Here is a 23,645-nt window from a genome sequence, read left to right on the forward strand (position 1 = left end):
ACTCCACAAGTATTTGATGGACTCCAGTCCATCAATTAATGTCTTGTGAAGTGAAAAGCTGTGTGTCTTTAAGAAACAAATGTATCATTAGGTTGTTTTAACTTTAAAGTGTCACTTCTGTCCATAAGCCATAATAACACTTCTCAAGTAAAAAAGTCCCCTGTCGTCTTTTCACATCAAAATCCACTCACATACTTGTTTTGGAATGTTTTTCATTGTAAATGGTGCTTGATCTGTGCATATTTACTTCTAATTCAATCAAGACGGGGTTTTTTTTTTCATAATAAGTAGAAAGCAATATTATGGATTGAGGACTTGTATTTTAACCAGAAGCAATGGTTTTAAGTTACAAAATGTCTTAATGATGGACTAGTTTCTAATAAACAAGCAGATTTTTGCTTCACATAATGTTCATTGATTGACTGGAGTCGTATGGATTACTTGTGGATTGGTGTGATGTTTTTATCAGCTGTATGAACTCTTATTCTGACGGTACCCATTCGCTGCAGAGGATCCAGTGGTGATCAAGTGATATAAAGCTAAATTTCCACATCTAATCCACTTCTAATATAATATATATACATTTTTAGTAAAATATTCCTTTAACTAAAACAAAAAATTAAGCTAAATATAACTAAACACTTATCACTGGCTTACTTACATCAAAAGTCCTTACTGTAGATATGTAATTTAGGACATGAGACTTTCGCTCCTCACATCAGTAAAAGAACATAGCAGGGTGTTCATGACTAAAGAATAAAAGGAAGAAGGTCAAGTTACAGGCCTCTATATATGAGTCAGGGTTTTGGCATGTTAATTCTCTCAGGAGACCCCCAGTCTTACCCCTCCACTCCTGCCAGTAAAGCACAGTTTCAGTTTGCCCGGCCATATGGAGCAGCCTGAGGGAATAGCCTCTAGACATAATTGTGGCAGCGCCTCAGCTGTCATCCCTTCACCACAACACTTCAATCTCCTTTATTATCTCAGCACCTATAAGCACACATCCATTAGTTGTGGTTTTTATTTTTATATTTTTATTCTGTATTTACCTATTTGATTTTAATTGGTTAGTTTCTTTCTTGTATAATTCTACACTACCAGTCAAAAGTTTATGGACAGTAAAATTTGTAATGGTTTTTAAATAAGTCTCTTCTGCTCACCAAGCCTGCATTTATTTGATCCAAAATACACAAAAAGCAGTAATATTGTGAAATATTGAATGAAAAACTTTCTATTTGAATATATTTTAAAATGAAATTTATTTCTGTGATCGAAGCTAAATTTTCAGCATCATTACTCCAGTCTTCAGTGTCACATGATCCTTCAGAAATCATTCTAATATGCTGATTTGCTGTTCAAGAAACATGGAATAAGAAACTTTTTTATTATTATTATCAATATTTAAAACACTTGAGTACTTTTTTTTCAGGATTCTTTGATGAATAGATTCAATGATCAGCATTTATCTGAAATAAAGCTTTTGTAACATTATACACTATTTTCAAAAGTTTCGCTTTAGAATATTTCAGGGGAAAGAAATAATAAAAATTAATATTTTTATTTAGCAAGAATGATTTTTAAGTTGATCAAAGTAATGATAAAGATATTTATAATGTTACAAAAGATTTCTATTTCAGAAAATTGCTGTTCTTCTGAACTTTCTATTCATCAAAGAAATCTGCAAAAAAAAGCTGAAAAAAAACATTAACAACAACAACAATAATAATAAATGTCTTTTGAGCAGCACATCTGAATATTATAATGATTTCTGAACGTTCATGTGACTGAAGTAATGATGCTAAAAATTCTGCTTTGAAATCACAAGAATAAATTACATTTTAAAATATATTCAAATAAAAAACAGTTATTTTAAATAGTAAAAATATTTCTGTAAATAGTAAATAGTAAAAAAATTGTACTGTTTTTGCTGTGCTTTGGATCAAACAAATGCAGGCTTGTTGAGCAGAGGGGACTTCTTTTATTCTTTTATTAACATTAAAAATCTTACTGTCCAAAAACTGTTGACTGGTAGTGTATACATTTTTTAACCAGGTCTCGACATCATCGTTTGATCATTTCTTTAAATCTGCGATGCTCACCTTCTATACACATTCATCTACTAATGGTATTTTTTGTCTTGAGACATTTTAAAAGGAAACAAGATAATAAAAACTCAACTAAATTTATACAATTCTTCTATAACTACATAGATTAATGTGACGATCCCAAAATATATATTTATTTACTTACATTATACAGTGTACATTGTGCAGTTTTCAAGTATTTTTACACAAAGAATAATTAATGTATAGATGTTGTCATGTGATCCTTCTACCAGCAGATGCCGTCGTTGCACTTTCTCTATAAAGAACTTCTTTTTCTCACTAACAAAAACTTAACCTGGATTAACCTTGCTGAATAACTATTAAAACTCAGTTCTTGTTCTCTATTATGTTTATTTTATTTCAAAAATAAATATATAAACAATATTAATAATAAAAATATTAATGTATTATTCTATTTTTTCCATGACATGTATATATATAATCGGAACATTTTATTGTGTTTCACTGTGTTTGTTTAACGTTAGATATTATGGTACTAAACACTAATTGCCATTAGTGAGTAGTACTAACGTTACCCATTCCTTCAAGCTTGGCAAAAAAGTCCTCGAAGACAACATAAGAGTTAAGAGTATGCCACGTATAACTCAGTATACTCCAAATACATTTATATTTAGATAACCTGGATAGATTAGAACATTCCAACTGGGTTAGTATACAGTCGACCAAACCCGGTTCACCTGAAGCTGAGCGCCCTGGATCAGTGTCCTCTCCCTGCATTCAGATTTTCAACACTGCAGAGCAACCAAACAGCTGACCTCAGATCAGCGCGCGAGTCACATGCACTGACATCAGCGCGCGGCAAAGTCTGAAATGACATCATTCAAGCCAACGCGGATAGTGCTGCCTTTTCAAACGCCTGATCATAACTACATACAGCAGGGTAAAAAGTATTGTATAATTTCATGTGTTCGGCATAGTATTTTAAACAAACAAAATAAGACGTAAGAGTTCCGAGGAATGATTCACTGATATTCCCCACACATTTTTCGAGTTTTTTGTTAAGTCGCCTTTCTGTTTTTTTTTATACGTGAACTCGTACTACGGTAAAGGCGTTGTTCATGAATATTAATTTAGTCACGCTGTCTCTTCTTCGGAATTTCTATTGTACATCCTGTCATGTGCCTCATTAATATTCATGAGTCAACGTAAGCGCCCGCCTGCGTTAATTGGAAGAACCGCACAGTATGTGTTTAATATTCATGAGATGTGCCTTCGTAGTAGTAGGATATGTAATTCGCGAAGCGTCTGATGTGAGGTCCTCAGGCAGTCTGTGTGCGCCTCCCTTTGTGCCTCTCCACTCAAGATGGCTCCCGTTTTAGAGAAGAAGCTACTGGGCGCAGCCGGGACAGGCGACACTATGGAAAACAGCAACGAGGATGATGAAGGACAAAACCTCTGGTACGCCCGCACCCTCAAAGTGTCCAGAAGTGCAGCGGATTTTGCAGGGAGTTCGTTTATTTGACAGTGTGATGTGCTGCTTTGTCACCAGCCGGGTGCTGCCCAGTTCAGACGCCGGTCCCGGATGAGCCCAAAACACTTTACATAAACTTGTAGCAAAGTCTGGATCAGGCTAGATTAGGTCTTTACAACGGGCTAAACAATAAAGAGTGTCTTTGGAGACGTTAGAAACCGATTGTCTCGCTTTATATGCTCATGTCATGCTTACTGATGTCTGACTAGCATTTGATAAAACAACGGTTTAACATGAGATACGTTGTGTTCTAGTCTTTTCTAAGCTTTGTGGCGCTAATTTTCTATATGTCCGGGTGGTGATTTGTTTTTATTTATGATGAGTGTCAGGAAAATGACTCCTGATGTCTGTTTCTGACGGGAGCTAACGGTTGACTGACATTAGTCACTTGTGAGAGGTTCCTTGTGGTAACGGCCTTTTGCGGATGTTTTGGTAGCATTGTAGTACGTAGTAACCGTTATTAGCCGTCAGAACTAACCATCAAACTTCTAAATAAGTTACCGTATTAAAGGGTATGTCTGTTGATGTCATGAATGTCAGTTAATGGGTGGTCATTTGCTTTTTTTTTGTCTTCAGGTCTTCAATCCTCAGCGAAGTTTCCACACGCTCCAGCTCTAAATTGCCTTCTGGGAAAAATATATTGCTTTTTGGTATGTGCCTTTTGCTTTTTTGCTGAATTTTAATCCAAAAATCATTGCTTATTAAAAGTTTTTGCTTACAAATGTCAACATGCCTATGCACTCAAGTGAAACAACATAAAGAAAATACCTTTGTATTCCGCACAGGAAGCTTATATTGTTGGATACTTAACGAAAAATGAAAATTCTGTCAATTAATCACCCTCATGTTGTTCCAAACCTGTATGTTTTTCTTTCTTCTGAAGAACACAGATGAAAATAGTTTGAAGAATGCTGGTAAACAAACTCTTTTGGTTACCCTTTAATTGTATTGTATCGTCAAAAATAAAAAATCAAATACCTTCTTACGTGTTCTGCATAAGAAATAAAGTTGTGTAGGTTTAGAGTGATATGAGGGGTAGTAAAAGATAATAAAATTTTCATGGGTCAACTATCCTTTTAACGTGGTCCCATTCATAAACTGAAACCATTTTCTTTGTGTAAACACTCTTGTTACTTATGTTTATTACTTGTATGTCATGATTTAAAAGTGGTATGATTTCTGGTGATGTTTTAGGGGAGGATGGTTCGGGAAAGACAACACTCATGTCAAAACTTCAAGGAGCGGAGCACAATAAGAAAGGTAGAGGGCTGGAATACTTGTACCTGAATGTCCAGGATGAAGACAGAGATGGTAAGTGCTTTTAAACTGAGTTGACGTAGGTGATTAATGATGAAAAGAATTTGTGAACTATTTATGAACTTGTCCTGATGATAAACTTTTTAGTTGTCATAGCTGTGATTAACTATTTAATTGTCTGTTTTTTTTAAAGTCATTTATTCACACTGAATATGAAATGTATTCTTATAATGCTTTGTAAACACAGTTGTACAGTACTAGACTGAAATGCAAAACAATAATTTTAAATCCTGTTTTTTTTTTATTCTCTTTCGGTCTGTGGAAGATCCAGTTTATTCAGTTTTTTTAATTTACAATTTACAAATCTTCCAGATTTGACTCGCTGCAGCGTGTGGATCCTGGATGGAGACTTGTACCACAAAGGCTTGCTGAAGTTTGCAGTGACCGCTGAGTCGCTGAAGGACAGTTTAGCTGTGTTCGTGATGGACATGTCACGGCCTTGGACCATCATGGAGTCGTTGCAGAAGTGGACGAGTGTGCTTCGTGAACACGTGGATAAACTGAAGATCCCACCTGAGGAAATGAAAGAGATGGAGCAGGGCAGTAAGTGCTGTTTTGCTTAAATACGACTAGAATGTAGTAGTACCATCATGTTGTTGACTTTCAGATTCAAGTGTGATTGTGGGTGATAGCATGTACATGAAGTCTACCTCCAGTTGTCTTTCTGCTAGATATCTTATTTGACTGTAGTGGTATAAATAAGCGCTCATTAAATAGCTGAAGGATGTTTGTTCAACTAGAGGAACTGTATTGACTGTACTGTGCAGTTCTATATCAAACCACATTAAGTAGATGGGAGACATGGATGGTGATACGGTTTTCTGTAGTGAGAACTGTTTTTTGTTTTGATCATATGTAAATGTTGAGATTTAATAGCAGACAGTGACACTGCTATATTTACATATTGACTTCAGGAGAAGAATTGGCTGCACACAAACTAGAGTAAAAGACAGATTGTGATGCACAAATACACAAATGAATTTTGTAACAGTTGTAGCAGTTGTGGATGTTAAGGGTTTTTTTTTTTTTGTTTTTTTGTTTTTTCAGTTTGTGTAAACATTGTCGTCGTTGTCGGCATAAGTGATATTAGTTAGAAAGTCATGTGAATTAACCTAGATCCATGGAATCTTATGCTTTCATTGAAATAGTTTTTATTGAGTCCATGAGTCCTAATCCACTTTTATTATGAGCGTTAGCAGGACTGCCTGCACTGGAGGATGGTTTATTGACAGTCTGGATATGAGGCACTCTTTGTGCTTTGAATTTGCATAATGCATGTTGTTAGACTTGCTGCTAGAATCAGTGGTCACAAATGCTGCTTCGCCAGTGTTAGTTATGATTAAAATGACAAATGCGCTGAGAATCATCATGTTTTCAAAAATCCTGGTAGTTTGATAGTACAATATGGTTAAAAAGTTTGGTGATGGTAGGTTGTTTGTTTGTTTTAAATCAGTCTCACATGCTCATCAAAGCTGTATTTGTTTGATCAAAAATGCAGTAAAACTGAAAAATTGTGAAATATTATTGCAATTTAAAGTCATTTTTCTAGTGTATATATCTTAATTTCACTGTTTTTGTGATGGCAAAACTCAAACATTTATTATCAGTGTTGAAACAGTTGTGCTGCTTAATATTTTTTGTGTAAACCATGATAGTTTTTTATTTATTTATTTTTTTTTTAGGATAAAAAAAAATTAACTTTCAGTAGAACTTACAAATGTCTTCACTCTCGCTTTTGCTCAACGTAAAGTATCCGTGCTGAGAAAAAAAACTCAAACTTCTAAACACTAGTGTTCTGGTATTGAAGTGAATATTTTGGGTTTAAGTTTAAAACTCTGTTATAATAAACCTAGTATATTTTTGGTGACTTCAGGTGTATTACTATGTAAAGACGTAAAGCTTCGCCAGTAGAAGTCTGAATATTTTTGTAATGTGATGTGAGAGGCAGACTGCCCAAACATGAAGTGAGAGGCTATTTCTGAGGATGAGTGTTTCTGCATCTGCCTTATAAACAGGGCTGTGAGAGCAAAATGGGGAAGTGGCTTGGCAATGGTTTTGTTTTTTAGCTTGTGTATAAAATATTGAGACCAGTGGTTTTACAACATGTCTGAATCACTAGCTCTGTATGTCCCAGCATGACAACCTTATTGTATGCCATGTATCCTTCTAATTTTTTACTTGTAATAAAAATGTTGTAATTTTTATTACAAAAGATTTTTATTTCTGTTACAGAAATTACATTTGAATATAATTTTAATAGAACTGTTATTTTACGTTGTAATAATATTTTACAACATTACTGTTTTTGCTATATTTTTGATCAAATAAACGCAGCCTTGGTGAGAATAAGAGACATCTTTCAAAAAAAACAAAACAAAAAACACTTATTTGTCAAGTTTACATTGTACAGTGGCAAATGTTGGATGTACTGAATTGTTATCCAAACACATTAAGCCTCAAGCCGCCCATAGCTTTGTAAAACTGACCCGCCCAGAAAGAGAGCTTTTGATTCCATAAGCATTGTTGAGATGAACATGGGAAGCACAAGCAGGCAGTATCCTCTCACGCCTTACAACTGACCGGACTTAGTGATGTCAGCACTTTGTGGGAAGGACAGTTCGGCCTCTCTTACAAGACGTTGCATCATGGTCTGCCCATTTAAACGTCCCTGACATTCGACTCGTTGCTCTAAGCAGGGCATGAGCACAACACCCGAGCACAGCTCAAACCACTGTGCTAAAACAAAGTCTAACAGCTCTTAGTCAGCTAACACGTTAACTGAACTTTTAGTTTAAGCGTAGTTGTACTTTGTAAACCCTTTTCTGTGTTGTTCAAAGGCTGAATATGGGCATGTAACTGCTTTTTTAAAAATAGCACTATTTAGTTTTTAGTATTTTGGTTGATTTATTTTAATCATGATCTTTGGATGCATTTGGCACTCTGACGGCCGGCATACCTGAAAATGTACACCTTATGTGTGTTCTGTTGACTGTCCCCACCCTTGTTTGTGGAAGCTGGTCAAAGTCGACAGTAAAAAGTGATTGTAGACTGGTTCTTCTTTTGATCCAGGTTATTACAGTAGGTCATATTGATTAAGAAAGTTGGTGGTTATAGATTAAAATCTATACTGCAACTGTATTGTGCAGACAGGCTGATCAAGATGTTTAAAAAATGTTCACTATGTTTTTCAGCCTGAGTTTGTTGAGAGACTCCGGAGATAACACGAGGCAGTAGAATCGAGGGTATTTTGTTTTAAAAAAAAAAATGTGAAGACTGTGCCATGTGATATGGGCTTTTGCCTATTGGCTATTATCATTTAAGAAAAATCAGTAGATGGTAAACACCAGTTTGCCTTCTGGAACTAATTAAAATTTCCTAATGGACTCTTTGTCAAAACACATTTGTAATACAGTCGTTTATTGGTTTGCTGGAATTGCACCAGATTATCTTGATCTCCGGCTCCTGTGGAAACATGTATACACTCCACATCCCAGGGTGTGGGTAATTGAGTGTGACACAACCAGTTAATAGCGGGATTCATGAGTAATGACTTTTTTAGTTTATTATTATTCAAAAGTTTTGGGTCTGAAATATTTTTAAAAATGCTTTTGCAAAGAAGTCTTTTTGTGCTGACCAAGTATGCATTTTATTTGATCAAAATTATAGTCGTATTTTTAAAAATTAAATTAACTGCTAGCTATTTTGATATAATTTTAAAATGTGGTTTGCTCCTGTGATTGCAAAACTGAGTTTTTGGAAAGCAGCAATTACACCAGTCTTTAGTATCAATTTAATGTGTGCTCGCTCAATAAGTGTATTGATTTCTTTAAAAATACATTACTGACCACAAACGTCATAACATGAATGTATTTTAAATCTGCTTTTGAGACAGTTATGGCATGTTATTCCAGCAGCACTTGAGCTGTTGTTCTTTGAGCAGTTTGTTGAAGGAAGTTGTGCAGCTTGCCTCGTTTCTGGGTCATCTCTGGAGCTGCATTCTTAAGGTTCCTGAGGAAGTTCCTCCCCCTTTCCCTCTCTCAGCACCTCCTGAATATACCATTGAGTAAAGGCCATTCCAACCACCCACTTCCGCAAATTGCCATGCCCTCTTCATACACTCCTGTGTATCACCCTGGGAGTGAATAACATTATTTTTGGTTGCTGTTTGCATATTTTGTAGTGCTGTGTGAGGTTGAGGGGTTGTGCAGGGATCAGGCGGGGTCTTAAGAATGTGCTGTCAGTTCTGTTCGCATCTGAGCTGCTCTTCCACAGGCCTCGGTTGCTCAGATGTGTCCATAACAAGTCAAGATTTCAGGCAGTTTGTTACACAACAGATAATAAACTGTAGGGTTAAGACCATGCTACAAATCCTTGCTTATGCTAAGATTTATTTAGTATTTTTGTAATGAGAAACCTTTTTTCCCCCATTACTTTCTTTTTGCTGCAAATCGTCTGTTTGGGTCTTATGTAACCTGACTGGAATGTTCTAATTCTGTGGATGTTCTTTATATTTATATGGATTTTTGTTGGTGAAGGCTATTTAAGGTGATAGTACACCTAAAAATGAAATTCGTTCTTTTACTCTTATGTTGTTCATTTCAAACCCATGAGACTTTCATTCATCTTTGGAGCATGAATGAAGATATATACACTGTTCAAAAGTTTGGGATCAGTAAAATTTTTAATGTTTTTTTTTTTTTTTTTAAAGAAGTTCTCACCAAGGCTGCATTTATTTGATCAAAAATACGGAAAAAACTGTAATATTGTGAAATGTTGTTACAGTTTAATATAATGTTTTTCTATTTTAATATACTTTAAAATATAATTTGTTCCCTTTATGCAAAGCTGAATTTTCATCAGCAATTACACAATTCTTCAGTGTCATACAGTCCTTCAGAAATCATTCTAATATGCTTAATTTGATACAACATCATCAATGTTAATTAACAATGTAACAATAATAATAAATCAACGTATTAAAATGATTTCTGAAGGACTGTATGACACTGAAGAATTGTGTAATTGCTGATGAAAATTCAGCTTTGCCATCACAGGAACGAATTATATTTTAAAATATATTAAAATAGAATAAATTATTTTAAATTGTAATAATATTTCACAATATTACTGTTTTTTTTTCCTGTATTTTTTATTAATTAAACTTTTGAACAGCAATTTTTTTTTTTTTTTTTTTTACTTCAATCATTTTTGTCTGTCCATTGGAAGTTTAGTCAAAATTGTAATGCTAAAAAAGGCTGAAAAAGTAAAAATATATTGTAAAAGTAATTCAAATAAATTGAGTGGCTTAATCCAAGTTCTCTCATCTGAAGAGAACAACATAATATTTATGAGCAGATTAACTTTATTATGGATTTACCTTTTGTTCACATTTAGCCTGATATATTAATCTGTGAAAATACATGGAGCTCATGAAATATGGTAAATGGTATTTCAGATGTACTTGCTCGATGCGTGAGAACAAACCTCAATGGGTCAAGCATGTGTCGAGCTTCCATATTTATAAAGTTATCTATTACTTTCAAACATCATTCATTTACTTTTGAAAGTATAAAATAATACAATGTTTAATGTAAACAGTAATGTGTAATGTAATGGTTTGCTGCTTCTGTTACTATCATCAGCTGTGTGATGTAGCGGCTGACTATTTACTGTAAATATGTAAATTAAGTTTGACCCTGTTTATGTCTTGTTCTCTTCTCTCCAGTGGTTAAGGCCTTTCAGGAGTATGTAGAACCAGAGGAATCCACGCCAGGCTCACCCCAAAGACGAGCTCCAGCAGCTCCGGGAGAAGATGAGAGTGTACTGCTGCCCCTGGGAGAAAACGTCCTCACACACAACCTGGGCATTCCAGTGCTCATAGTTTGCACAAAGGTAGCTGAAAGCGATACAGATCATTTGACCTTAGGTCCTGTAGGTGTTTTATTACCTATTAGGTTGGCATATTTGAGATCAGTATAGTAAATGCAATATTCCATTATTAATCATATTATTAAAGCATGCATTTAATCAAGTTTCAGGAGTTGTGTGTGTGTGTGTGTATATATATATATTATTTATTTATTTATTTATTTTTTTAATGTAATTTAGTCCAGTAATGACACAGCCAAATTTTCAGCAGCCATTAATCAAGGCTTCAGAGTCATGTGGTCCTTTAGAAATAATTCTATGATGTTGATTTGGTGCTCAAGAAACATTTATAATAATTTGAAAGGTTGAAAACAGTTTTACTGCATAATATTGAAGATACCATGGTCATTTGATTCATCATCCTGTAATGAATAGAAAGTTCAAAAGAACAACTTTTATTATGTTGTTTATTGTCGTGCAACATGACACGTCTTTACGGTTAATTTTTTATCAATTTTATGACTTTCTACTGAATAAAAATGTTTGTTGCATCCCTCACAAATGACCTCAAACCTTTGAATGGTAGTTTAAGTCCTGTGTATAAATAGCAATATGTAGAAGTACAATTTGTGAAATTTGAGTGGATATTTTGAGTTGTTTTGCTCAGTGTTTAAGGGATTGGGTGTGTTGTTTCTGGTGCATCATTGAGTGTCTTTAAATGGATGAAAAGCTCTCTTTATGGAATCTCAGTAGCCTGCAGGTCCAGAGCTGCAGACTCACCATGCCCCCCTCACATGCTCTTTCGGATCAGAACATGCTCAATGATCTCTTCTATTGTTAGCCTGCCTCCAGCCCCGGGTGCATGAAAGACAACCTGTTTTTTAAAAGAGGTAGTTTAGGCCTGAGTGTAAAATGTTTACTCTTTGTTCTATGCAACGTCAAGAGGCAAAGTGATCAAACAGCCTCACCCTGGGATAGAGGAGAATAGAGCCTGATTGAATTTCAGAAAGCAGTTCCAATTTCCAGTTTACTTGAAAGCACAAAATTCGCTCTTATCAATGTGCATTAGTTTCATCTTTACTGACCTGCTAGCAGCAGCAATTCACTGGCATACTGCAATAAAAGGGATAGTTCACCCAGAAATGTAAATTCTGTCATCTTTAACAAAACCTGAATGGCATTGCTTCCTCTGCAGAACACAAGATGGCTTTTTGGAGGATGTTAAGGTTCAAACAACATTGGACCCCATTAACTTTCTTTGTATCAAGATTAGGTTTAGTTTATTCTATTAATTTTATTGACTTGTGTTCTTTTAGTATTAGGTTAAAGAATGTCCTGTGGTTCAGTACAAGGTCAGCAGTATCTGTGATATGCAGAGATGAGTTTGCATTTGCAGTGGCCAAGACTGATCTGTCCAAGATATTTTTGTCATGGCAGCCTCCTGGATTTTTAAGCAGCCTAGTTGGCACCACCTCTTCCTGCCAAAACGATTATGGCTGGCAATTGGCCACAACCTGAGTCATTCACAAACATGGCTGCTGCATCAGTCCTATTAGGCATGTGTGTGCTTGTCTGTGATTTTTAGGATGGTGATCTCCAGGAGATCAGTGACGTTAATTTGACCCAAAAATGGCAATTCTAAAATTTCAAATGTACTGACTGAACATAAGACAGGTTTGTTTTTGTTTTTTTTTTTTTAGCTTTTGGCTGATTATGTCTGTCTCTGTCTTTTAGTGTGATGCTGTCAGTGTACTGGAGAAGGAGCACGACTACAAGGAGGAGCATTTTGACTTCATTCAGTCACACATCCGGCGGTTCTGTCTACAGTGTATCCTACTCACTTAGTCTCAATTTGTGCTGTTGTAATATTTCCCTTTCTATGCAGTATGCTGTGAAGAAGTATTTTGTTAAATTTATGGTTAAAAGTTCCAGCTGTGATTGCCAGAAACCCATAATATTTCAGTTATTTTGGGATTGTAAATTGGTGCCCTGTACATTTTAGCAAGAAATAACTGTATGTTTCAGTAAGTGATAAAATATCAATATAATAACCTACCTGAATTACCAAAATCTGCTTACCTTTAAGGTGTACTGATAACCAGCATAATAATACAGGTGGTAAAACAAAGTCACATGATGAATCGGAGTTCACTGCAAGTGGCCTGTCTATAAAACACAGCCAACGCTTGGAAATAAATGGTGCACCAGGAGATACAGACAAAAGCAAAACATCATGGTGACCCACATAATGTTAAAATAATGATATAAACGGTAATACACATTTTATAAATTACAAATGAGAAGAAACCAAATTATCTACATAAAATATAATCATATGTGATGTGTCTTGCTGGGACTTCTGTTCAGCAGTTCGTTGTTTTTATTAGTAATAAAACATGTATTACTATGGAAGCCTCTTTCCGCCACTGAATAATAAAAAAAGGTTTCGCAATCGCTTCTATAAATCTCAGTTCTGAGAAAAAAAGTCAGATTTGCAAGTTTATATCTCACAATTCTGACTTTGTAAGATGCAATTGCAAGTTTATATCTTACAATTGAGTAAAAAGTCAGAATTGTTTGTATCACACAATTTTGTGAAAAAAGTCTGATTTGCAAGTTTATATCTTGCAATTTTTTTACTTTATATTGAAATTGCGAGTTTATATTTCACAATTATGACTTTATAAACATGCAGTTGCAAGTTTATATCTTACAATTCTGAGTAAAAAGTCAGATTTGCAAGTTTATATTTTACAATTCTGAGTTTATAACTCACAATTGCGAGTATATTACAATTCGAAGAAAAAAAAAGTCACATTTGTGAGTTTATATCTCATAATTCTGACTTTATTTCTCGCAATTGTGAATTTATATCATGCAATTCTGAGAAAAAAGTTATAAACTAGATAAAGAGTTCATATCTCACAATTCTGACTGTAACTCACAATTGCGAGTTTATATATCTCAGTTCTGACTTTGTAACATGCAGCTGCAAGTTTATATCTTGCAATTGAGTAAAAATTCAGAATTGTGAATTTGTATCACAGTTTTGTGAAAAATGTCAGATTTACGAGTTTTATTTCTTTATTTCTGCAGTTTTGACTTTATAACATGCAATTGCAAGTTTATATCTCACAATTATGACTTTATAACATGCGGTTGCAAGTTTATATCTTACAATTCTGACTTTATAATTCACAATTGCGAGTATATTGCAATTCTGAGAAAAAAAGTCACTGTGAGTTTATATCTCTCAATTCTGAGGAAAAATTGTGGGAAAACATGAGAGTCACAGTTACCTTTTTTATTTTTTATTCAGTGAAGGAAACTGGCTTCCATACATTACAGAAAAATTACATATTTTACACCATACATATGTGTTTCTATAAAAATGACCAATTTTTTTTTTTATAGTATTCACATCCTTAATCAAATCTGACAGATGGAGCTGGCTTGATTTACACTTCAGTCAAAGAGGAGAAGAACCTGGACCTTCTCTACAAATACATGGTGCACAAAATATATGACTTCCAGTTTACTACGCCTGCCTTAGTAGTGGAGAAGGATGCTGTGTTCATGTAAGATCTTTGAAATCCATTTAAATGTTGCATTTTTAAAAAAAAAAAAAATTTTATGCAAGAATATTCATGTCAAATTCAATGTGGTGTTAGTCTGTCAAACTGGTTTCAATTTAAAAAAAAAAAAAAAAAAAAATCTCTGCATAGTCCATCCGGATGGGACAATGATAAGAAAATTGCCATCCTGCATGAAAACTTCACAACGGTTCGACCTGAAGATCCCTTTGAGGACTTCATAACAAAACCTCCTGTACGAAAGGTGAGAAGGAAAAAAAACTCGGATTAAAAATATGACCATAATCTGTTACTGTGTATATAACATTTGCCTTTTTGTCACTTTTTTGTTTTTTTGTTTTTTTTTTCTAAAGTTGGTGCATGACAAGGAAATCAGTGCAGAGGATGAGCAGGTCTTCCTCATGAAGCAGCAGGTATGTGTGTGAGAAAAAAGAAAGACTACAGATTTAAGATCAGGTTTCTTCATTTAGTGCTGAGATTACACATTTGAAAGGAGGCCGAAATCAAGTGTTCTCTTCTCTGACGTAGACATGCATCCCTCACAAATCTCTCCCGCTGTCCCTCATTAGCTTGATTAGATACAGTGAAACACTTTTTTTTTGTCTCTGTGGTTCCAGAGTTATCTGAACAATCATGAGTTGGTGAAGCCAGCCGTGTTTTCTTTTACAGACTCAGGGTCAAAAATGCAGTATAATGGTTTACATGCACAGTATTTGGTCATTTTAAAATAATAGTTTATTTTTAATGGACTTGTCAGCCCAGCTTCTGATATGCTGGCACATTCTCTAGAGTTTCACTGTGGGTCTTGTCATACATCCTAAACGGCTCCATGTGGTTTAATCAATTGTGAGTAATGTTTATGCAAGGAGGTTTTATTGAGAAAACAGTATTAGGCTGTCACCTCTATTAAGCAGCTGCTTTTGATTTTTGTCTTTGAAATGAAAAGTGAAATGAAAATTAGATGAAAAGTGTCTGTGACACTGAATTAAAAACAATGTGTTGTGTATCAGCTAGATATTTTGCAAATATTAGCAATATTGTGAAATGGTACAATTTAAAATAACATTTTGCATTTTGTATATTTTTTTTTTAATTTATAATTTTAATATTTTTGTAATTATTTTTTCATAAAAACTCAGTTTTTTTAAATTTTCAAAAATCATGTTTTTTCTGTCATGTTATCATGTTTTTGTGTTAGTTAGCTGTATTTTTTTAGTTATTTTTACTTAATCAAAATAACCCAACTGCGTCAGTGCCTGTAGCCGCATGGTTTGCGCACTGACATATAGCACAACTGCGCTTCAGGCCGACCTGGGTTCGAATCCCGACCCAGGGTCCTTTGCCAAAAAAAAAAAAAGCCAAAAAATTAAAAAAAAAAACAAAAAAAAAACAAACTGCAGTTTGATTGAGATTAATTGGCATGCACAATGAAAAAACATGATTTTTGGAAATGGTTAAAAACTGAGTTATCTGTGTTTGTAAATAAACTCTTGCTAGTTTTATTTATTTATTTATTTATTTATTTATTTATTTATTTTTACATTTCTGGCCTCAAACTTTTGAACAGTAGTTTCTATAGTTGAAAACAATGAAATAGCTTTTGTTATGACTGTTTTACACAACACTACAGCTCTCATGTCATGTCACTTTATTACAGTCATTGTTAGCCAAGCAGCCGGCCACACCAACAAGAGGAACAGTAAGTGTGACTTTAGACACCTCACAGACCTCTCACACTTTTAAGTGTGATATTATTATGCTGCTTTGAGAATTCTGTTGTAATGTTTTGACACCACTGAATCCTTTAGCTTTTTTGTTTTGTTTTTTAATGATGACTATGTAGTGGGAAATATAAATTTGCTGAATTGTTTATGCATTTTTCTAACACCTGTTTTTCATGTGTGTGTATATAGGAATCTCCTGCACGGACTGCGTCTGGTTCACCTCGGCCGACAGGCCGAACAGGGCCCACCAATGTGGCTAGTGTCTCGCCCATGACTGCGGTGAAGAAACCAGACCCCAACATGAAAGGTAAGATATCTTACCTCGCAAGATTACACGCACCACTTAATGCAGAGCCTAAATGAAGCTTTGTGATCTCATGGCTCTCTATTCATCAAACTGGCACAAATAGCACATGATTGTGCAGTCAAGCGAAAACACAGGGTTTTCCTGAGAGTCTAAATATGAGCACTTTGTTCTCTCTCTTTCTCTTCGTGTTCTTTTACTCTCTCACACTCATCTCATTTTGCTGGTTCATCCCTCTAACCTCTTTAAAACACTGCCCTCCTGAGGAGAACATAGGAATAATTCCCTAAACAGTATATTCCTGTGCATTCCAGTTGGTGTGTGGGGGAAATGAAATTTTCTGATCATTAAGCTCAGGTGGACAGCATGTTTCATTCCAGCAGGAAGAGATTCAGTCACTTTACATAAATTTTAATTGAATTTTTATACCTTTCCACCCTGTAGGGTGTTAGGTATCATATTTCATATTTTTGAAATATTTCAGTTTTCGCCTATTTTCAGTTAATATTATTTTAGTTGGTGTTGATGAAGCTCAGGAACCATACTGAGCCCTTTCAGTATTATAGTGGTAGTAATTGTGAATCTGGATGTGTTTGCTTTTGAACACCTCACAGGGTAAATAAATATAAGTTGGCTGTCCCCATTGTCACCTACAGTCATTGTTTAATTTGTGTGTGTTTATAGGAGCAGCAGCAAATGAGGGAGTGCTGGCCAACTTCTTCAACAGCCTGCTGAGTAAAAAGACGGGTGTGCCGGGCAGTCCTGGGACACCAGGAGCGGCAGCAGGAGCAGGCTCACAAGGCTCTGCCAAGAAAACAGGTAAATTCTTCCTTTTTCAGCCTTTTTCAACCATAGAAACAGGTGAATCTCACGAAAAACTGCCTCATATGGGTTATATTTCCCCCCAAAATCAAAGGAATCAAAGGAATAAAATATTTTGCCTAATGCAAGAGTTTAATACAAAATTGTATTGCAGTGTGTTAGATTTTTTTTTAAATGTTTTTAGCAATTAGATTTTGAGAAAATGTTTTTAATTTTTGAAAATAGTGTAAAAATGCAAACAATCCTAATTGTTCTAAAATTGGCCTCCGTTTCTTAAAGGAGTAGTTCACTTCCAGAATAAAGATTTCCTCATAATTACTTACAGGTGTCATCCAAGATGTTCATGTCTGTCTTTCTCTGAATTACGACCTGTAGAGTCATTCATGAGATTCACCTGATCACCTTTTATCATAATGTTCTTTTGTTGGACAATGCTGTTTTTTGGAGTTTTACCTTTACAGCCAGAGACAGTAACCAGGAGGAAAGGGCTAAAAAGCCTTTGTGAGTGACGCCACCATGGATGGTGATATCTCAAACTCACTGGTTTTCATACCTAGGATGATGTCAAGTTCTGCACAACTGCACTTTTCATTTTTTATATGTTGTTTCAGTGGTGTACATGAATTGCTAATATATTAACACATTTCTGTGTTCATTACCTGCTGTTATATGCCGTCATACTCGGATAAAGAACCGCATGCAGTTTTTTCCTTTCCCTCGTGTTTCATTAAGTTTGCATTTGCGTAGCCGCACAGCATGCTGCTTTTGAATGCATACCAGCATGCCGCACTCATCCGCATCCACCGAACTGGTTCCCATATAACCATAACCAAGCTGTGTTATTTTGATACGCAACACAGAAACTACAGGAGATTACTCTGTGTTTTCTTTCTCTTCTTTCTTCGAAGGGCAGAAGCCGGGTTTGACTGACGTCCAGGCGGAACTGGACCGAATGACTCGTAAACCCGACTCAATGGTAACGGCCAACAACACCCCTGCGACAGAGAACGAGGCATGAGAGCGCCAACGGCATCGTCCACTCTGGAAATCAACATGTAATGACATAAAGGAGAAAAGAAAAAAAAGCTATTCATGACCAAAATTCCCCCCACCTTGTGTGTCAATCAGCAAACAGACCGTGGTTTACCGAAAGTGTTGGGATGTTGTGGGGGAAAGAGAGGTAGATGTTTGAAAAGATGCAACTGCTTTTCTTTGTTTTCATTTCCAGACCCCTTTCTATGTTTGTTTGTTTGTTTATTTGTGGTGATTAATTTTTGGTGTGGCATATGGCAGGTCAGGGTGCTCTGTCCTTAAGGAGGCAGTCAAACCTCTGAAATGTGGGGACTTGCTTAGCTTGGGGAACTTTTGACGGCACCCATTCCCCTCCTCCTGACAAGAGCAGAAACGCACTGCTGCATTCAACGCACAGTCGCTTCAAGTGTTGCAATCAACTACAACTACTGCTAAAAGCCTAAATATATTCATTGAAAACAAGAAGTACTTGCAAAAAGTATATAGTGTGTACAAACATAGTTACATTTATGCTGATGTATTTATAAAAAAGAAAGCAAATCAAGCTTTTATTTTCTCTCTGTGTTTTATCAGTGAGACGTTAAGCTTCACTTAACATGGTTAACATCACTGATGTCATGACACTAATGACAAATACCCATTGGCCTTCAGCATACAAGAATGGCAGACTTTGCCACACCGCCTCTTCGAATTATGTAAATATGCGCTAAATATTTGCTATACGAGCTTTGATTTGATTTTGTATAAAATTGAATTGTTTTAACAATTTATGAAGAACTATTTCAGATGAAACAAGCATCAGGCTGAGCTTTTTCTTTTGGCTATGGTTGTTTTTGGAGGAGAGGGGCAGGGCGGCATCTTTTCCTAGTATAACTCCCAAGTGCCTGTGTCATAGTGGAGGTGCTTGTCTCCAAAAGAGGAATTGCACTGTAGCATCAACAGTCAATTGTGTTTTTTGTTTTGTTTTTTTTTGGTTCAGCTTTGTGTAATTTATTTTTGTTTGTCTGTGGTCATTGCTTTTTTTTTGCTACAATTACACATTTTGCTTACTTCAGTGGCCTAGATACTTTTTTTTTTGCTGCCATAGGGAGCTTGCCTTTCATTTGCGAATGTCAGCGTCCACATAAAACGCGTTTCACATCTCCCAGTTGGAAATTGTGGCTTAAACCACTAGCGCCATTCTTCTGGCCAAGTGACTGTATGTCGTGTTTGTTTTTGTCGGTCCTTACAAATGAGATCTCAGATTTGTTTTTATATGTTACCTGAGGACTGTAAAGCGATTTACGTAAAACATTCCCGGTTTCTGTAGACGACCCCGTAAGCGACGCATTTTGTTTCGTGTGCCCTGCCTCAGTGCCCACTGGAAGTGACGACTTGCCTTCAGTGTAGCGTTCACTGTTGTCACTCCACATGCTCTGTCTCTTCACTCAGGGTAGTTCTGAGTCCATACAACAGCCTTGTTCGTCTTCATAGTAAATTTCTCAACATTTTCTTCCACTACTGATACTGTATCGTATTCCTGTTATTTTTGGTCGCTGAGTTTATTTAGCTTGACAAATCATCCAGAGACATGATGTAATGGTTTTCTAAGGTTCGCAACCTTAACGTTATAGTGGAGAAACTGTAAATTGTGCAGCTAAAGTGGCTTTTAAGTGATCGTTACATTTTCAGATGAAAACGGAAACGCAGAGAATTGGAATCTGGAACCAAAGATGTAGAATCCACATGTTATGTCTATGTCGAGTAGCTGCCCTAAATTCCTCCCAGGTGGCCGCTCTTGGCTGAGCCTGGAGAAGCCATCATTCCAAAACGGATCCTCTGCTTATACTGTGGTGGTCTGTGTTCAATGTCCCGCTTTTTTCCACTAGAGTTTGAAGTCTTTGTCCTCCTTTTTAAGCTCTTCAAGGGAATAGACCACGAGACGTGTAGAGTTTACTGTTGTTTTGCATGAACTTGTGTTAGAAATATGAAAAGAAGAATCTCATACCAAACTAGAGATAAGGAATTGACATTTATGCTGCATAATATTGCTTAACGGTTTCCATTTATGATGGGCAGGGCTAAAGCATTTGCTGATATTCAAGCACAACATTAAGTCTGGACTATATACCTCTTGTTTTAGTGGTTAAGGTTTTTCATCTATTCAGATTCTCGAGGCTGCCACTAACGATGCCTCTGATCACATAACATTCTACCTGCTTTCAGAACCGCTCATATAACCTTAAATGCACTTAAGTATTTCATTGCATTTTCTGTGTGACTGAAATCTCACCGTCTAAATATCACTGACACATTCCTGTGAACGTGCTTCAATATTATTTCATGGCGTTGTAACTGTTTTACTGGAAGTGAAGAACTGTTATTCATCATCAAAAGTAACATTTTGGCTATTTAACCCCCCCCACACACACACACAAATTTTGACACTTATTGATTTTAATAGTAGCTTGGTGCAACTTAACGGGCTCAGAAATTGAAAAACTAACAAGCTGCTTCTGAGATGCCTGAAGTACTTGAAGAAGCTTCTTAACTCAGAACCCATCTGTTTTCCCAAAGGATGCACACACAACGGATAAATGTCTAAGGATGTCCACCAAAAGAAACAAGTTCAACTTGGCTTCAGCATTATTGATTTCTTTCCCTTGGTTGGGGGGTGATTGCAATTAAATAACGAACAGCACATTTTATATGTATTTCATTCAGATTAGGATGAAAGTTGACCGCTTTGTTCTGTATAATCCTTCTAATATGCACTTACCCCTGTAAGTAAGAAAATGTTGAGAAACTGCTTTGGCTTCCAAAATTTCTATACAGGAATTGAGAGACCTTTCTATTCACACAAAGGACTGTGTTTGTGTGCTATAAGTTAAAGTGAGTTTGACTGTATGGCTTTAACTTGATGCAGTATGTGGCCATGTGAAATCTTGCTCTTAATGCAAACAAAGATAAGGAAATGTCTTTTTTTCAGTCCTGGCTTAAATAAAATACAAATCCAGACTACAACTATCTTGTGATGAGTTTCTTGCTTGTCATGTCAGTTAATTTTATAGCATTACATTACTTAAGATGTACAAAAACTTGCTTTAATACTTCTCTTTTAAGCCATGGTTTAAGAGATGCCAGTTTTCAGATGGTTGCATGATTTTGGGAACCAAACCAGTAGAGGGCAGTGCTGGTCTCCCATCTCTATCATTTTTTTTTTTTAAAGATGTTAAATAAAAGTGTGTACATGCATACACTGAATATATAATCATAAACAAATTTGTAGGGGTGTGTTTATATATGAGCAATATCACACAAGAAGTAGTGAGATGGCTTTATATCAGCCTGTCTGTGAAACCCAAAGTAAAACCAAAAATATATTAGACGGTACTTAAAGAATTTAAAAATCAGTCTACAAGTGGGTTATTAATTTTGTCTGCATGTTAAGCTGATAGAAAGTACTCAGGAAAAGTACTTAAGTACCAACATAGCTGTCTTGGAAGGCTGCTGTGCACTGGAGCTTGAAAAATGTGGCAAGCTGAATAAACATTTATTATTTTAAAGTTTAATTTTGTTGCTAGTAACTTTATATCAGTAGTAATTAATCCTGTAATGACTGTGTTTTTCAATGTCAGCTACGAGTATCAAAAGCAAAGACTATAGATGGTAGACAAAGATGGTTCACTCCTATATTTACGAATGGGAGAATCTGCAACGCAAATTATGGTGGAAGAGTCCCACCTTTCGGTCATTGCATCACTGCAGAGGCCGTTAGAAGCTTCGATTCCCATAGAAACCTGAGGCTAGACCAGCCAATGCATACGATGACTGCGCATTGGTCTGAAAAATAAGCGTTTTAATAAAGCAAATTTATAACAGTGGAATGCCTAAAACCCCTTAGCTGTTATAAATTCACTGTAAACCATGGCTTCACGGGGCTTATTGCTTTTATAAAATGGTTATTCCATATATGTAGTAAGGTTTCACAAAGTAAAACAGCAAATAAAGTGTAATGATATTAATACAAACATTATTCTTCCACCAAATATTGTAGTTCCTCAGAAACGGTTGTGGTTGCCGAGCTACACAAACATAAACAGGTGTATTTTAAGTAATTTACAACAGCCTCGAACGCGACTCAACCAGTCAGAATCAAGGACCGGAACTATCCGTTTTATAAATGCTATTTAAGCATAAGAGACAACATTCATGGGGCAGTTGATTTCAGATTTTTTTGCTGATTCTTTCATTTTGGTTCATTCACACTGCCAGAGATTTTCTGGGATTCTCTCATGCAGGTGCAGAATGCACATGTCAAGGCCTTCAAAGAACTAACAGCGACAGATGCTGACGTGTTGTTGCCTTGCGTTGGTAGCAAAGTCCCTTTAAGGCAAGTCATTTCACTTGGCGGCCATCTTTGAAACGCCTCTTGGGCAGGCAAATGCAGCACCTATCTCTTTGAAACGGGAAACATCAAGTTCTCCAAAACGGTTTACCAAGCTTACGATTAAGTTTCATATTTGAAATCACCAATGAAATCATAAAAGAGCATCATAACTATTGTTCCTTATGCTGCATTAAAAGAACTTGTTTTTCAAACTATATCAACCAGTACACATGCATGGTACTGAGCGCACGTCTCAGAACGCTGACTGTTTCTATAGCAACTGGGACTTCTAAGGCGGCTGCATTGACGCACTGACTTTACTAATCAACGATTGGCTCTTTCATTAAGAAGGTGGGACTTCGCGGCCATAATGAGCGTTGCATCTTTCCCCATTCAAAACTATACAAGTGACAAGTCTTGGGTATTCTATAATCTTTGGTTAGTAGCATCTGGACCAAAAAGCTGCATTGAACGCCACGCCCAGACTACAGCCGACTGCAAACTAAAAGTGCGTTCTGCGCCTGCGAGAGAAGGATTAGCTGTCTATATCAGCAGCTTCCCTGGTGAAAAAACCAGCATATGCTGGTAGGTATGTTTTGATGCTGGAATGCTGGTTAGGTAGGTTTTGATGCTGGTTTAAGCTGGTCCTTTGCTGGTTTATGCTGGTCCTTAGCTGGTTTAAGCTGGTCCTTTGCTGGTTTTTGCTGGTCAAGGACCAGCATAAACCAGCTAAGGACCAGCTTAAACCAGCATCAAAACCTACCTATCCAGCATATGCTGGTTTTTTCACCAGGGTTTTAATAGGATATATTTGGCATTCGAAAGGAAAAACCGAAACATATGTGAGATATATGCAGATATACAAAACGTAAACAAAGCATCACTTGCTTACCATTTTAAATATCAGTTATCAGTTATATTAATATCAACTTTCTTCATTTTAAGCCTCTCATGTTGTTATGAAAATATTACCATCCCGTGATCTATCCCGAGACATTTTTGCATTCACACAGAAGGCA

General features: G+C 35.9%; 1 protein-coding gene across 2 annotated transcripts; it reads left to right on the forward strand.

Moving 5' to 3' along the window:
* The first annotated feature begins 3,382 nt into the window (after positions 1–3,382).
* Positions 3,383–21,260, forward strand: dync1li2 (dynein, cytoplasmic 1, light intermediate chain 2). 2 transcript variants are annotated; one of them, XM_051114968.1, is made up of 13 exons: positions 3,383–3,524; positions 4,174–4,247; positions 4,792–4,908; positions 5,227–5,457; positions 10,640–10,806; positions 12,517–12,610; positions 14,225–14,360; positions 14,508–14,619; positions 14,729–14,788; positions 16,033–16,074; positions 16,289–16,406; positions 17,088–17,222; positions 18,134–21,260. In XM_051114968.1, the coding sequence occupies exons 1-13, from the start codon at positions 3,430–3,432 to the stop codon at positions 18,241–18,243; spliced, it is 1,491 nt and encodes a 496-aa protein (XP_050970925.1). In that variant the 5' UTR covers positions 3,383–3,429; the 3' UTR covers positions 18,244–21,260. The 2 variants fall into 2 exon arrangements, with proteins under 2 accessions (XP_050970925.1, XP_050970926.1); XM_051114969.1 differs by having other exon boundaries at positions 3,391–3,524; positions 18,139–21,260.
* Positions 21,261–23,645: the final 2,385 nt, after the last annotated feature.

This window comes from Labeo rohita, chromosome 7, assembly GCF_022985175.1.
Source record: "Labeo rohita strain BAU-BD-2019 chromosome 7, IGBB_LRoh.1.0, whole genome shotgun sequence".
Taxonomy (NCBI): Eukaryota; Metazoa; Chordata; class Actinopteri; order Cypriniformes; family Cyprinidae; genus Labeo; species Labeo rohita.